At 36.0% G+C, this 16,852-nt stretch overlaps 1 protein-coding gene across 1 annotated transcript in view; it reads left to right on the forward strand.

Annotated features, from left to right (window-relative positions):
* Positions 1-12,606, forward strand: part of Ccdc50 (coiled-coil domain containing 50) — a 36,623-nt gene extending 24,017 nt beyond the window's left edge. The window contains exons 7-12 of the mRNA XM_013019302.1: positions 3,792-3,907; positions 5,068-5,112; positions 5,213-5,317; positions 6,984-7,063; positions 9,448-9,554; positions 11,293-12,606. Coding sequence (XP_012874756.1) covers positions 3,792-3,907; positions 5,068-5,112; positions 5,213-5,317; positions 6,984-7,063; positions 9,448-9,554; positions 11,293-11,312 — 473 coding nt within the window. The 3' untranslated portion in view covers positions 11,313-12,606. The remainder of the gene's footprint in view (positions 1-3,791; positions 3,908-5,067; positions 5,113-5,212; positions 5,318-6,983; positions 7,064-9,447; positions 9,555-11,292) is intronic.
* Positions 12,607-16,852: the final 4,246 nt, after the last annotated feature.

Genomic DNA, 16,852 nt, shown 5'->3' on the forward strand with positions numbered 1-16,852 from the left:
CACACACACACACACACACACACACACACACACACACACACACACACACACACCAGGCAGCCATTCAAGTTAATAACCTACAATTCACCATGTCTTAAAACCATTTTTAAAAATATCTCTGTTTTAATGACTGCTTCTCACCGTGCTACTGTGGTTCCTTATGTGGGTTTATAGAACTATTAATCACCTGAAGAACAGCAAGAACTATGAAGAGTAAGAACTCGTGTAAGTTCAAGAATTCAGTGCTCTGAGATCTTTCTATTTAATGAGAATTACCAATTCCAATGATACAGCAAGGATCTGAATTACTTCCCTCCTGAGTATTTTGACTTTTACCAAATTGTCATTTTTTTTTAACTGCTAGTGGTTATAATCTTGTCAGTTTGTCAAAACAATCAAAAACATTCATTCATTGTATATTTGGTAGAATTAAAGCAAGTCTTTGGTAGATTTTACCTTTTTTATAGTTATAAAGGTGTGATTACAGAGGGGTTATAGTTACATGGGTGAGGTAAAGACTCCTTTTTTTTTTTTTGGTCAATGTTACCCCTTCTTTTCCTCCCATAGATTTTTTTTTTTTTGGTCCAGTCGTGGGGCCTGAACTCTGGGCCTGGGCGCTGTCCCTCAGCTCTTCAGCTCAAGGCTAGAACTCTACCACTTGAGGCACAGCGCCACTTCCGGGTTTTTTCTTTTTGCTTATGGGGTGCTGAGGAATTGACCAGGGCCTCATGCATGCAAGGCAAGCGCTCTATCACTGAGCCACCTTCCCAGCCCCCCTCTCATAGATTTTAAAGCAGAATATTTTCTTGGTTAATTCTGACTTGTTAGAGTACTGTCTTTTGAACTCAGGGCTCTGCGTCTGTTAGGTAGGCATTCTTACCATTTGAAACACATCTTCATCCCTAGTGAAAAAAGGTTAATGTCTTAAAATCCAATCACTTCCTCCTTTACCATTTTATTAGCTATAGATAGCAAAATGGGAGAAGTTTGGCATATTATATTATGAATGAGGCTGTGGATTGTGCATTGAACTGCCTTTTAAAAAATTTTTATTTTATTATAAAGATGCTGCACAGAAGGGTTACAGTTACATGAGTAAGACAATGAGTGCATTACTTGTCTATCATTGTTACCCCTTCCCTGTTGTTGTCCCACTATCCTTTCCCTCCTCAACCCCCTCCCACCCCCCACCCCCACCCCTTGCCTAAATTTGTAAAGTTCATTTCCAGTATACTGTCTTGTGGGTATCATTGTTGCAATGGGTCATCTTGTGTCCTTGTTTCAGCGTTTTGTTATTCCCCTTCCCGCCCCCCAGATTAGACAAATGTATGTATAAGATGCAGGGTACCAAAATCAAGTACAGCGACAACAGGGGATAAGGCCATAGGGGGAAGAACATACAAAGGAAATAAAAAAGAAATCACATAGTTTATCTAAAACAATAACAATAAAGACTTATTGTGTCTATATCTTGGGGTTCATTTCATTTAGCATCATCTTATGTGGACATATGTACATAGCTTTTGAGCTTTTCAGCTCATCTGATAATTATCGTATATGCATACTAATTATTGCAAATAAGGAAAACCATGAGACTTAAATTTCTTTGGGACTGGCTTCACTTAATATGATTTTTTCCAAGTCTTTCATTTCCTAACAAATGGGGTAGTGTCATTCTTTCTGATGGAAGCATAGAATTCCATTGTATGTGTGTGTGTGTGTGCCACATTTTCTTGATCTACTCCTAAACCAGCACTACAAAAGATACTTAAAGATAGTCTACACATAGCCAACTAGAAATGATGAGGGCAGAGAAACAGCCCCCAAACAAAGAATCAGATAAATAGGCAGAACCTCAGTGATACCCTATGAAGGTAGATAATGTGACAGGAGCTACCAAACGCCTCGCAATCCTAACTCAACATTAATGGACTTAACTCTCCAATCAAATGGCATAGAATCTCTAGTTGGATCAAAAAACAGGATCCATTTGTCTACTGTCCTCAAGAGATGTACCTTTCCTACAAAAACATATTCCGAAAGTGAAAGGCTGGAATAAAATCTACCAAGCAAACGGCCCCCACAAACAGGCTGGAGTAGCAATCCTAGTATCAGATAAAATAGACTTCAAATTAAAATTAGTGAGGAGATAAAGAAGGACATTACATACTAATGAACAGCCTTGTTCTGTAGATTAAAGGTTGATACAACAGCATATTTGTCCACTGGTCTCTCCCAGTGCTAATTTCCTCATGTAGTTTTATATACTTTCCCAATAATCTGCCTTTCTAGATAGATTTAAGGGACGCCAGAGGTGTAAATCCTGTTTATATATAGTTTGTTCTTGGGAGCATTTACTATTTTTTTTTCTTTTCCAAACCAGTCAGAAATATAGGGTAAACCCAGTATAGCATAGCATAGCATAAGAACTAGTAGCTGTAGAAATGATTTGAAGTGATCTGTATAATCAGGTTCTTAATAAGCCTGAAGCGAAGAAACTCAGGTTTATATTCACTTTTAAAAAAAAAAAACCAGTAACCGTAAATGCATGTAAGTCTGGGTTTTTAAATTTACCACCATGCTTAATTGAACCTTCACAAAGATGGACTTTGTGTGTGTGTGTGTACACATGTGCACGTGTGTGCATGTGTGTGTATTAACGAGTGAATTGAGTATCATGAGACTTTTTGATAATCATTTTAATGTACTTTGATGGAGGTGATTTCAACTATTACTTAGTTAATAGTAGTTTCAACTACTCCTACTACAACTAAGAATCAACTAGAAAGTCTTGAAACAAACTTACACAAGGCCAGAGCTCATCCAGGCTACTCAAATTAGAATGTCTGGGGGTTTGGACAGATACCTTTTTATTTCTAAAGCACTCCTGAGGAATTTTAATATGTTTGTATGTCAGTGGCAGTTGGCACTACTGACATAAGGAGATACGGTAGTCATGAGTACATTTTCTCCTTTCTGTGTCCATTTACTGAATGTTCCAGATAGCTGATACTGTTCATTACATTTAATATATTTGGAATTTCTGAGCACAATACATTTATGCTGTGTAGTAATTATAATTTATAATAGGGTATATGGGAAATACCTACAAAATGGAAACAAGCATTAACATTTGCTGTAATTAGTAGCCTCTAAAGAAAAAAATGATATCTATAATATTTCAAAGTAAAAAGCCAGAATTACAGGACTTCTTAGTCCCCTCATACTCCTTTTTCCCAAGAGAAATAGAATTCTTGTCAGTGCATATTTCTTGTATATTATGTCTTCCCTAAAAGTTAGTAATGACATTAGATGGTGAATACTATGTGAAGGATCTAGAGCCATTGTGTTTATCAAATCAGAAGCTACTTTTGGGCTACTAGATACTTTCAGGTAACTTGCAGATGTCTTCCTGTCTCCTCTTCAGTGAGACAATTAACTGTGGGAACTAGAAAGAGGCTTCTCATTCCCTCCTGTCTTGATGAATAGCCTTGCAAAAGATGCTGTTTCGTTTTCTTTTTCTTTAAACTTTTTTTAAATGACTTTTAAACTTCCATGTCCTGTTTTGTGAAGGAGATTTCGTGCATGTTTCTGCTGTTGAAGAAGCTATGTGAGAGGGATTTTTTTATCAGGACAGTTTGGTTATCAACAATCTCATGCTTCTGGAAAAGTATATTTGAGATGTACTCCACACTGAATTCTGGTGTGGAGGCTGTATGGTCAGTTATAGATAATAAAGGGAAACTTTTGTATCAGTTTACGGTTGCCTCATGGTATGGAGTTTCTTTTAGGAATGAAGCCAAGAGTGATGAAAGAAGCTATCTCAACTCCATCTCGAGGGACCCACAGGGATCAGGAATGGTATGATGCTGAGATTGCCAGAAAACTGCAAGAAGAAGAACTTTTGGTAAGCACATTTCAGGGGAAAAGTTCAGATGAATCAGTAGGGTTTGTTGTTGTTTGTTTGTTTTTTGTGTGTCTCGACTAACAGTTCAGTTACATTGTGAATGTTATACAAGGATTATGTAATGGCTCAATCTCTATCAGTTCAGAACTATAGACAGTGGGTGTTGTGTATTGTTGGTTCCTTATCTATAACTAAATCTGTGGTTGCAATGACCAGGGCCAACTGTAGTCCAAAAAGTACAGTGGAAAGCCCAGAAAAAACAACTACCAACTTTTATAACAACATAGTGCTATATGTGTTCTTTTAATATTGTTCATCTTTCGGGACCTAATTTGTCAACTAAGCTCTCTCCTAGCTCTGTGTATGTGAGTATACAAAACGTAGTAGACTATCTGCAGTGTTAGATACTCCTGAAGGTATGGGATGTATCCTGGTGGAGAGGGGGACTGTTACTTCAGTTACTTCCAGTTTTACTTGCTGAGGCAGAATTAGCAACACAGCTATGTACCTAGTTCTGCATTATTAAGTTCTGGAAATTTTCTTAAGAATCTGTTGTAGAATTTGATCAAATATGGCTCTGCTCTGGCCAGTGAACGTATGCAGAGTATTAGCAACTTCAGCAGTGCTAAACACAGCTAACTTTTTATGTCAGTTCTTTTTCTAATTAATTTTTGTGTCTGCAAGTACTGCGGCTTGAACTCAGAGCCTCAACACTGTTTCTGAGCTTTTTTGCTCAAGGCTGGCGCTCTATTACTTGAACTCCAGCTTGACTTCCAGCTTTTTAGTAGTTAATTGGGGATAAGATTCTCACAGACCTTCCTGCCTGGGCTGACTTGGAACTGCAATCCTCAGATCTTAGCTTCCCTGCATAGCTAGGATTACAGGTGTGAGCCACTGGCACCACCAGGTGAAATTATGACAGTTTATTTTATATAAGATTTAAAAAAATATATAAAGCATAAGTGCTGAAACAAGGATACAAATTGACCCATTGTAACAATGAGAGATGTACAAGACACTATGTTGAAAATGAACTTTACAACTTATGACCTTACTCATGGAACTGTAAGCCCTCTGTGCATTATTTTTACAATAAAAAAACATAAAAATATATAAAGCATGAATTCCAATTCAATCACTTTCATGTATCCGCTTTGCAGGCTACCCACGTGGATATGAGAGCTGCTCAAGTCGCCCAGGATGAGGTGAGTTCATGTCAGAGAGCTTCATAGGATATTCCTTTGTAAATGTCCCAGTAATTTCCATGCTAACTGTAGGTAATGGTATTGACTGGATTCTGTTTAGGAAATTGCTCGCCTTCTCATGGCTGAAGAAAAGAAAGCTTATAAAAAAGCCAAAGACCGGGAGAGGTCCTCTTTGGACAAAAGAAAGCATGACCCCGAATCAAAGGTAGAATTTTTTTGGTGTGTGTTTTGTTTTATTTTGTTTTAATTAAAAATAATAGTAAAAATGTATTAACGAGGGTAATGTGTTACTAGGGTAAGTTTTCCAAATGTATTTAGGGAATGCATAATGATCTTTATTGCATATGAATCTAATGTTTAATTGTGAAAATTTCCTGAAGACAGCAATGTAAAAGTTGCAACTCGTACTAGGAAAATTCATTCTGTGCATGTTGACAGCTGAGATGCAGATGCCTCTGGTCTTGAATTACCTTATTTTTCATGTACTCAGGTCATGAGAAAAGGCAGCATTTCACATGTTTTCAGCATCGTAGAGACATACTGTTTCTCTGGCTACTTGGTCTTTGTGTTGCATTTTTCTGCATCTCTTCCCTTAGCTGGTCCTTTTTTGCTTTGTCATAATTTCATTTATGGAAGACAGAATGCTATCATCACAGTCATTACTTTATATCACAATATCAGAATTGTTTAGCGTGTGTCTTGATTATTGTCTTTTCTCTCATTAATCAGGTAACAAAATGGACAGTGACTACAGTTCATTCTGAAATAATTTTGTTGCTGTATGTAGCAATTTCAAGTTTAACTTAGCAAACTGCTTTCAGTGACTTTGTACATGCAGCATATCATTCTGGACCAATGTGGAAATACAGAGGGCTCTTACCCACTAAGTCAAATTATAAACAGCGAACACATATAAGATCAAGTTGAATACAAGAACAGATGAAGGGGAAGATAATTCATGCAGTAAAACCTGTTTTAGAAGGGCATTTACAATGCGACTGTCACACTGCAGCCTAGGTTATGCATTCATGATCCAGTTGATGTGTAGCATTCTTCTCTCTGAGTCCTCCCTTGGGTCCTTGGTCCTACCTCACAGTCTCAGTAATGGTTGCAAGGCAAAAGAAGACATGTTGAAATTATTGCCATACTGTTTCCTCTTGCTCAGTTACCAAGTCTCAGTCTTAAAGTATGATTTCCACATTACTTAGGTTTACTTAGCTCTAAGTTACTCTTTAAATATTCAAGGTCTTTTGTCAGATGCATTTTGCCACAGTTACTCAGCTTCTTTGTTAACTAGAAAAGAACAAGTATTTTATGGTTAATAAATCAGAAAAGTCATAGGGGGATAAACACATTGCTAGGAACATTATGACACCTGTGATTAACAGATCATATGATTGTTACTGGTACTATTCCTTTAGTGGAGTGTTGATTTACATATGCCTTTGTTGTCTGGTTGAAAAATCATCATTCCTAAGTCAGATGTACAAAAGAAAACTTGAAATCCCAAACCTAATCTTCCAGTTCTTATGTGTTGTTATGCAGCCTTTATTTTAAACTTAATTTTATTGTCAAAGTGATGTACAGATGGTAATGAGTACATTTCTTGTCAAATATTGTTACCTCCCTCATTTTTCTTCCACTTTCCCTCCCCCCACAACTCTTAATAATCTGTGGCCTTGTGGGGTGGCATGTTTGTATGTCTGGCTATCTGCTGAGAGCCTTTTTTAACTTGAATGGCTGTATTATAAAAGTGCCTTATTGCTTAAATAAAAGTAAGTTAAAATTACTGAAGAAAAGCTTGATGTGATAGGTGTGTTTCTTAAACCTTATTTGTGTGTATGTGTGTGTTGTTGTTTTTCTGTCTCTAGTCAAAATCAGCTAAATCAACACACCCAAAGTCGAAGGAGAGTGATGAATCTCATCGTTCTAAGAATGACAGGTCAGCAAGGTAAGATGACACTTTCATTGAAAAGCAGGGTGAAGAAGTGATGTTCTAGGTAAGTTAGGAGAGATCAGTTGCTTGAGAAGACTTCTTTAGAGAAGAGATAAAAAAAAATCTAATTTTGAGGTGGTATTGTATCGAGTCTTACAGTATTATTCTTAAACTTTATTGGATCACATTCATAAGTCAGATAGTAGTATTTTGTAGAAACTGAGATGTATCCAGAACATTGTGGCTTTTTTTCTTGAGGACCAATTCTTATCTCTGCACTTCAGCATTTATGTATTTATAACCAGCGCTAGAAAGACAGGAGATTAACCATCTTCCTAAATAAAATCTCAGATTTTAAATTGTTACTGGATCTCTTTATGGTTACAGTGTTGGTGCATGTCATTTAAATATGCCCAGTTTAAACATGCCCAAACTCATTCCTGTTTGAGTCTGTGTCCTTTTTGCATTCTCATACATACCTGAGGTGTGTATACCTCCTGACTTCTCTTAGGAAGTCTTGGGTTGTAGTTAAGAGTAACTGTTGTTTTTACACTTCTGTTGTCAGCATTCAAGACCAGGGAAGGAGCCTCTTTTGTTCCTTTTTGCTCATAGTGTCTTTTCAAAAGAATTTATGGTTGGAATATGAGGAGAAAACATGAAATTCAGAAAGGTGGCTGGGGAGAATAGGCTAATACTGAACAGAGAAAGGAATTAAGTTGCAGTTACATGGGAACAAAAAGGTCTGGTATGCTGTTGCACAGGAGAGTTGCAAGGTAGCAGCTGTGAGCTCTACGGTTTGAAAAGTGGCAGTCAAGTGTGGAAGCTTTCACCACTGAGAAATGATAGATGTTTGAGGAGATAAATGTATTTAGGTGATACACAACACATGTGTATCAAGGCATCACTTTATCCTTTTAAATGTATATATTTTTTATGTTTTTGACCTCTGAAATATGTACCTCCTAACTACCATGGAGACTTGGATCTTGCACTAAAAATTAATTGAGTTAATCTATGTAGAATTTACAGCCAGGCATTCTTCACTATCCACCCAGGTTTATATCCTATCTTCCCAGTGCTTGCGATAGGATGAAAAATTTGAATGCTCTTGCCTGATTTTTATATTGCCGAGACCATGGTACCAAACTGACTTTAAGGGCTGGGAAGGTGGCTCAGTGGTAGAGCGCTTGCCTTGCATGCCTGAGACCCTGGGTTCGATTCCTCAGCACCACATAAGCAGAAAAAAAAAGCCGGAAGTGGTTCTGTGGCTCAAGTGGTAGAGTGCTAGCCTTGAGCTGAAGAGCTGGGGGACAGTGCCCAGGCCGAGTGCAGGCCCACGACCGGACCAAAAAAAAAAAAAACAAAAAAAAACCAAACTGACTTTAACTTTATAAACCTCAGGATACTTATATTTTATACTTTCAAAACAATATTAACCTGGTTCTATGTTTTAGTATAAAACTTGAATATATTTTTGGGAAAATAAAAGGAATGAGAGGGTGTTTGTTTATTTGTGCTGGTTCCTTGAATTCAGGGCCTGAGTGCTGTCCCTTAGCTTTTTGTTTAAGGTACTATACCACTTGAGCCACAGTTCCACTTCTAGCTTTTTGTTGTTTAATTGGAGATGAGTCTCCTGGACTTTCCTGTCTGGGCTGGATTCTGAACATGATCCTCGGATTTCAGCCTTTCAAGTAGCTATGATTATAATTATAGGCCTGAGCCACCAGTACCTAGCACAATGAGAGGTTTTGATTTGAAATCTTTATCAATATGAAATATTTGAAAAAAATCGATATTAAGCACCAAAATAATAATGTTTAATGAAAAATTTGAATTCAATTTTAGCGTTTTCTTTTTGATATAAAAAGTTACCAATGTATGTACTATAGCAAGTTGAATTTATTTTCAGACCTATTTTGCCACCTGGTGGACAAAGGAAATTGGACTGTGAATTTTTGTTTTTCAAAGTACCTTATCTCGCTTAGCTGGCCACTCACTTTCCTGACTCCATTGTTTTTTCCTTCCTTAATTTTGTAAATTTCTTTTCTTCTGTTCTTTTGTTTCTTCCTGTTTCTTTTTCTTGGTAAAACCTGGCAGAACAAAGTAAATGTTTTTTAAAATGGAGAAGTCATACTGCATTTGCCTTTCTATCTTGCACAGGGCTACAGACATACTAGGTGCTGAGAAAATACTTGTTTTGCTTGAATTATGTTAATCAAAACACAGGAAGAATAGGGTAAAATAATTGATTTAAGTTCATGCAACTATCTAGGAACTAAACAGATTTTTCTAGAGCATTTTGGCTTTTGATTTCTGCAGAAAATATATTGTAACCCAAAGACAGGTGTGGTTGTAGTTTCTACTGCCTAGATGACTCTTTAAATTTGTCTTTTCTTCAGGCCACCCCCAGCTACTGTGACAGAAGCTGAGGGTCCAGATTATACTCACTTTACAAACCAGCACAATTCTACTCGTCACTTCTCAAAATCAGAGTCCTCTCATAAAGGTAAGAAGAGTGTGTGTGATCAAATCTTTTTTTTTCTTTTTTCTTTCTTTTTTTACAGTTCACATCTTTTGTAAGTTTCATGTTGTAAAAAGTCAAGTACTGTCTTCTCATTACTGGAGTAAAAAATTACATTGTCTTTTTCTATATCACTGTATTGTTCCTTATTTGTTAAAACACAAAGAACAAAAAGTAAAATGCAAAGTACCTTAAAGTGAATGCAAGATTTTCTATGTGTTTGCATTTTCCAATGGAGAAAGATTATAGTTTTTTTAGCCTTATAAAGTAATTATAACTCTCACATCTGTTGGGCTGCTTTTTTTTCTACAGCTTGAGCATTTTAATAGGGAAATTTGAATTCTGAGATGTTTTGAATGCTAGTGTTATGTAGGATTTCACATGTCAGATTCTTGGGTTGGGGATGCTTAGCTATTAGTCTATGCAAATATTCCAAATATCTGAAAATTCTGAAATATGAAAAATAGTTGTGTTCCTAGTATTGTGGACAAAATATTATCAGTCTGTACTGACTCCTAATTTCCCTCTGCCTTTGTCTGCAGATTAGAGTTCACATATGTGCATTTACACACCACATAAACTGTTCATGCAGAGAAGAATGAAGTAAAGAAATAACATGAATATCTAAATTGGATTGCCCCTTTAAAAATGGACGGAATAGTTCTCACAGATATACATACATATATGTATTTTTATGAACGTTGTAACTCAAATAAGGAGATACCTTCTTCTATTAACATCCTCATTTGCAAAGTAGAGGCAATGTAAATATTTAATCCAGAGTTGTTAAGATTACATAAGATGAGAACTTTAAAGTTTGCAGTAGACTTTACAAACATTAGGTCTTGTTAACAGATCTGTTATGATACAATTTTTAAAGATTTATCAAATGGTACTTTCATTGTATTTTTCCAAACCTAATGGCAGTTTTGCAAATTCCTTTAAATTACCATGTCTGCTGTCCTTAAAGTTACTGTTGCACCAATGAAATTACATTTCTTACTGATTATCAGAATCTTTGAGAAAGGAATATCAGATATTTACATTTTTTTAAAGATTTCCTTCCCCCATTGATAGCCACCTAATATTGAAACTAAAAGACACTTTGAAAAAGATGGAGCTAGTTGAACATTATGAACACATTTATCAAAACAGTTCACTAGCCAGGTGCCAGTGGCTCATACCTGTAATCCTATCTACTCAGGAGGCTGAGATCTGAGGATCACGGTTCAGAGCCAGCCTGGGCAGGAAAGTCCAAGAGACTCTTATCTCCAATAAACCACTAGAAAACCAGAAGTGGTGCTGTGGCTCAAGTGGTAGAGTGCTCACCTTGAACTGAAGAGCACAGGGACAGCGCCCAAACCCAGAGTTTAAGCCCTATGACCGACAAAAAAAAATAAAAAACAAAAAAAGAACCAGTTCACTTGTCATAATTCCCATCAGCTTGTGGCATTTCACCATCCCCAGTTTAATGGAAATAGTTGGTATTTTTCCATTTCAAATGCTGTGTTTATTGCTCTTTGTTTTTTGGACACATACACTGATAATATTAAAATAAAAAATGATTCTGTATCTAGATACTTTACAATCAAAAACAAAGAAAAGAACCACTTGAAATACATAAATATGAAGATAAATTTCTTTGCTTAAGTAGAGGAAATTTGCTGAGATTTTAGAGATATGTTTTTCCTAATTGTTTTTGCTTTTTCTGTTTCCAACCCAGGTTTCCATTACAAGCAGTAAAAACCTAGGAATCGGCCTTGAAAATGGACTCACTGTAGCACATATCTGGATGATACAGATTTTATGCCACATTAATTTTTATCCCCCTGTGTGTTTGCATTCCTGGGGTTTATTTTTTTTTTACTATCAATAATTTCAATTCCTGTCAAATGATTTTGCTATTTCTGATCACTTGGGCAGTATAAGAAAATGTAGCTTTTGGATATTGGCCACCATTAGGCTACATGTATATTTCCTGGGATATAGTTTCCAAATGCTCTGTAACATGTTATTTGTTTAGCATGGAGTATTGACATCTAGGGACTAGGCTTTATGTAGCAGTTAGAATTAAAGTAAAAGGTAACAGTTGGCTGCACCACAGAATTAAAGAATATAAGAGGTAGCCCCTGGTGCATTAGATGTTTGGAAGGACAGAGCTGTTACTTTTTATTCTCAGGAAAATAAAATATTATAACTATGAAGTATTTAAAAAAGAAACACTAGGGTTATTTGAAATTACTGTTCTGAATACATGGAACTAGTAGAGGTTTTGTATATTAATAAGCACCACTGGGAAAATTGGTCTGTATTCTATATTTAATACGTACTGTGCTGTTGCATCTGCAATAGCAAGGCTTTCAGAAGACACCAAGCAAAGAACATTATTGCCAAAAATTATTTCACTGAAATATTAATTTACACATCTGCAAAATCAACTGAAAATTAAAAAAAAAAACAAACAGTCTTTATATCTTTTGTTTAACATTTACTTTTAGAAAGAGCTAAGGGAAGTGGAATTAGAAGATCATTTCAACAGAGAAGATTCTGTAGAGTCTCTCTGGCTATTGACTGAAGGTTGCCTCTTGCTTAAAAGAACAGTGTTTGAGTGGTGCTGTGGCTCAAGTGGTAGAGAGCTCGAGGGACAGCACCCAAGACCACGACAGACCAAAAAAAAAAAAAAGAACAGTGTTGACAACTTCTCAATAATGTTTTATGTCCCACCTAATAATTAGAATAATTTGTCATGAAGTTGAACTTTATGAAGTAGTTCTTTACTGAGTATTTGGTCCTACACAGTGTATTTTTTTTTTTTACAAGCGGTGCCCTCTCTTTTAGCAATTTAGTGGGTATGATTGCAAACTCACAGACATGTTTATTTACCTATACTTCTCTGTTAACATACATGTCAATCAAACCATTAATAATTCTTTCAGCTTGACCTCCTGCTCTTTTTCACTGTATGAATCTGTCATTTATTTTGCATATCAATATGGCATTTATTTACGAAAGAAATATATGTGTCTAGAGAAAGAGTTGTTAATTTTTCCTGTCCTGGGAACTGAGTTGTTAATTTTTCCTGTCCCGGGAACTGCCTTCTATTTGCCTTATTTTCCAGACCGTCTATAAATATTGGGCAGAATTCAGGGAAGGTATTTCAAACAAATTCTCAGAGTGGATTTGGATTTCTCATTTTGAGAAAGAGCTTTTGTTTCATAAAGTTTCTTTTTTATTGTAGAGACTTAGGTAAAAGGCACCTGAGAGTTATTTTGTAGGCAAATGATAATCTGGAAAGAAATGAAACCTTAATTTGTGTGGTCAGTTTGAGAAAATGGAGGAAAGGGAAAAATAACAAGACTTAACCAGTTATAATGAAATGAATATAGGAAAGTCTTCATTTAAAGAAGGGAAGACAAAATGAAGGCTGGTCTTAAGTCCATATCCAGGTAGAGATGTTAATATCCCAAGCATAGACTTGGTGACTTAAAGTAATAGCTATATTTTTCTTTATCTGCCCTGTGATTTTTATTCATGCTTTAAAATGGTAACTAAACTCAGAAAACACACTTGTATTTTTATTTGATAATTAGGCAAATGGACAACATTTCTTTGCCATATTTTTACTTTATAAATGTTTATTTTTCTATTTCATATAGTGATGAGTTTTACTTTTGAAACTCAGCATTTTCTTGGCTCTTCATGTACTTTATTCAATCATATTTATTGTGAAATGTCAGCTGGGCACTCTTCAGTCATAAAGATATTAGGCCACCTACCACACCAGAGTTCTTAGGGTTCAGCTGTTAGTGAATGACCACATATAGCAGTGCCCTTGTGACAGCCAATTCATTGTCAGTATTGAAAACTTGTTACTTTTTGTTAGTTTTTTTTTAAAGATTAGGATTTTGAAATATTTTATCTTTATTTTTTGTAAAGCAAACACTTTTTTAAGAGGATCAGTAATTCACTAGAAATCTACTGTCAGCATATTCTCATGCTGTTTCATTCCAATGTAATAATTATCTTTGGAATGGCAGAAACAACTAACAGTTGTGTTCTGATGAACTGCCTATCTTCACAATGTTTCCTGCTTTTTACTTTGCAATTACTTTGTCATCAGTATGGACACATTTATTGTATTCCTATTCCTCCTGTTGGAACACAGGCAACTTAATTTTTAGGACCACAATGTATTATGAGTTATTTATTATACTAATACCAATAGCAGAAGTTCTTTCTGCTTCTAAGTTTCTGCTCTCTGGAAGCCAAGCCCTACCACCAAGTTAAGGGGCCTGGCTTTTAGAGCTACTTGACATTATATTCCCTCTCTTCCAGAACCTGGCCTTTTGTAAATCATTGCCTAGGCAAGAGATCAGATAAAAGTCAGCTTAAATGTCTAACATGAAAAAACAGAACAAAATCTCTGGTAAAATTTTGAGGTTGAGTTTAAGCTATTGTTAGATGTAATTATTTTCCTGAGAGACTGGTTGGTTCCTCCACATGCTCTAAAATGAATATGCATAGCACTGAATTTTCTCAATTTGACTTTACAATGGCCTGCAGGACACTAGTGAATTGCAACATCAAAACAGTAACAAGAGCCATGTGATTTTGATCACAGGGAAACATCTAAGTTAAAAAGAAAGATGGATAAGTGTTCCTAGAAGGAAACTATTTTCAGAATGGTGACCATGAGTCTCTTGTTCCGTGAACTCTAGGAAATTCTGGACCCAGCCACCTCTGCCTTTCCTTGTTCTGGCTGGAAACCTAACAAGCTGGTAACTAAATTCATTGCTGACACTTTTCATCTTTTTCATATACACAACATGTCAGTATAAAAATGTAATAGTATTTTTATATTTGCTTTAGCCGATAGTTATTTTTAATAGTGTCATATCTTCTCTAAATTTGTCGTGCCAAATTGCAAATATTTATTATAATATGGTGCATTGTTTACCACGTAAGTGGTTAGCATTTTTTTAGGGCCTTGATTTTTAATGAATGCTGCCTTTCAAAAAAAAGAAGAAAGGAAAAAAAACTCTGAAAAATACCAAGGATGTTTGTTATTCAATTTTCTTGAAAGATGACTGGTGACTGCATAAGAAAAGATGAGAACCTTGAGTCGATCAGTGGAATTACTAAGGACAAAATAGAATCTGAATTAAAGGCTTGTTCCCTTTTAGGTCGATGGCATTGGTGCAGCGACTATTAACTTTGAAAAGCAACACTGGTCAAGTAGATTTTACTGTAAATACTGTGCCATATCCTGCAGCCTTTAAAAAAGACTCAAGCACCCCCTCCCCCCCGATCTTTTTAGCAAAAGAGTATGTATTATGTCCATTATGTTCTGCTCATCCAGAAGTAAGTCTGGAAAATGCTCCCCTTTTCTCGTATCTGTTGGTGCCCATGAGTTTTGAAGTTATATTTGTTTATCTTGTTCCTTCTTAATCTGTGATTGTGTTTATGAGCAGAGAGGAGCAAACTACAGATGATCCTGGTAAAGCTGAACAGGGATAGGGTCATGCTAATTCTTGCTGGAACAATCTCCTTTGTCCATAATGATATATGTAAAACTACTTACTAAAGGGAAGAGCAGAGGCTATTGCTGTTCCTGGCACTTAACAGGTGTCATTAGGAATGCTGAAAGATACTTTTGGGGAACTTGAGTCGATGAGAGTTAACTGGGAAAATGTCAATAGTACAGACCCACTTTCCTGATAAGCTCTGCACTTTATCCCAGCAATGTTAGTGAGGAGCAGGTTTGCCTTAAATTAATTTGACTTTGTGTGAGCACAGTATATACTGCTGTATGTGAATGACAGTCAGCTGTCATTGACAAAACCCACAGATGATTCCCAAGCTTCCTTGTCATAAGGCCTCTTCTCCCTCTATATTTCTGCTGATGTGACACTGACAAATACATCATTTCAGCTCCCTGAATTGCAAAGACATGACCAGAAAGACTGGTAGGAGGAGGAGCAAGAAAATTCTGGTAGAACCTTCCTTCATACCAGGCAATCACTTTCTGAATAATTGAGTTTTCTGACTCTCCCCTTTTTTAAATAAGGACTATGTAGATGTTTCTAAAGATTCTTTTGTGAATGAAGACATTCATACTGTAAACATTTCCATAATGCCTTTTGTGTATTGAAATGATTATTAACCATTAACCCAAAAAAGAGAATCAAACAGTGTGCATTCATTTGAAATGGAAGATTTCTGATGTGCTACAGACTGTTATGTTTTTCTACTTTTTAGGAGAAAATTACCCAGGAAAACGTTTGTAAATGAGATACCAAGATGGTTTTTAAAGGTTCTAGTAAGTGATTGTGTTCATCTTTGGGAAATGTCCAGCCCTGAAAGCCACTCTGTTTCCCATATGCATATCTATATCTATATATAGATATAGATATATAAACACTGCCTGCTTACTAACATGTTCTTCGTAGATTAAGTAGTATTCTTTTTAAGTGTCTTCACAAAGTTGGAATTAATTTGTTTTTTCTCTTTTTGATGAACTTCATGACAGGGGGGCCAGCACTGTGATGACTTTTATTTCCAGTCAGGGCAGACCTGTTTTGTAATTCAGTGCCCCATTATTCGTTTCTGTGGTTAATTAAGATAGCAAGAGGGTAGGATCCAAGGCAGGGGTCAAGTGATATTTCCTTCAGGAGAGTAAAGATTTAGGACACTAAAGAGAAGACAGATGAGAGAATGTGATATGACACACTGAATTTTGGACCATAGCCACTAAAATGCTTCCTGTTAAGTTTTGTGAGATAGTTTTAGGTGTCAGAATTTTTATACTTTTGATTAGTCTCTGAAATCCCCATAGACTGTAACTTTAGACCTTGTAAACTGAAAGGCCAATTTTCCTCTTGCCTCTTCTGGGCAAACCAATATTCTTCACATGAGCTGTTGTAAATAAAAAGAAAGTATAGCGGGGAATAACAGGAGAATTCTCTGTAATGTAGGGTTTCCCCTAAGAAGAATCTAGCCCAGCAAAATATATTTTGAAAAGGTGCTGAATTAAAATGTTGAATTTGCTCACAAATCAAGTTGCTCAGGAAATTCCATTCCAGGTAATGCTGCCATTTGTCATATAATTTGGAAAAATAATCCCTTGAGAGAGAACTAAGCAGTGCCCAGACACTTCCAGTTCTTTGGTAAGCACCCTTTTAATATTCAGAATCTGGATTATGTTCATACAACAAAAGCAATGTTATCTCAAGTACTCATCAGTATATAACCAGGCCCCAAAGGGAGGAAGCAGCTCTGAAGTA

This window comes from Dipodomys ordii, unplaced genomic scaffold, assembly GCF_000151885.1.
Source record: "Dipodomys ordii isolate 6190 unplaced genomic scaffold, Dord_2.0 Scaffold45, whole genome shotgun sequence".
Lineage (NCBI taxonomy): Eukaryota > Metazoa > Chordata > Mammalia > Rodentia > Heteromyidae > Dipodomys > Dipodomys ordii.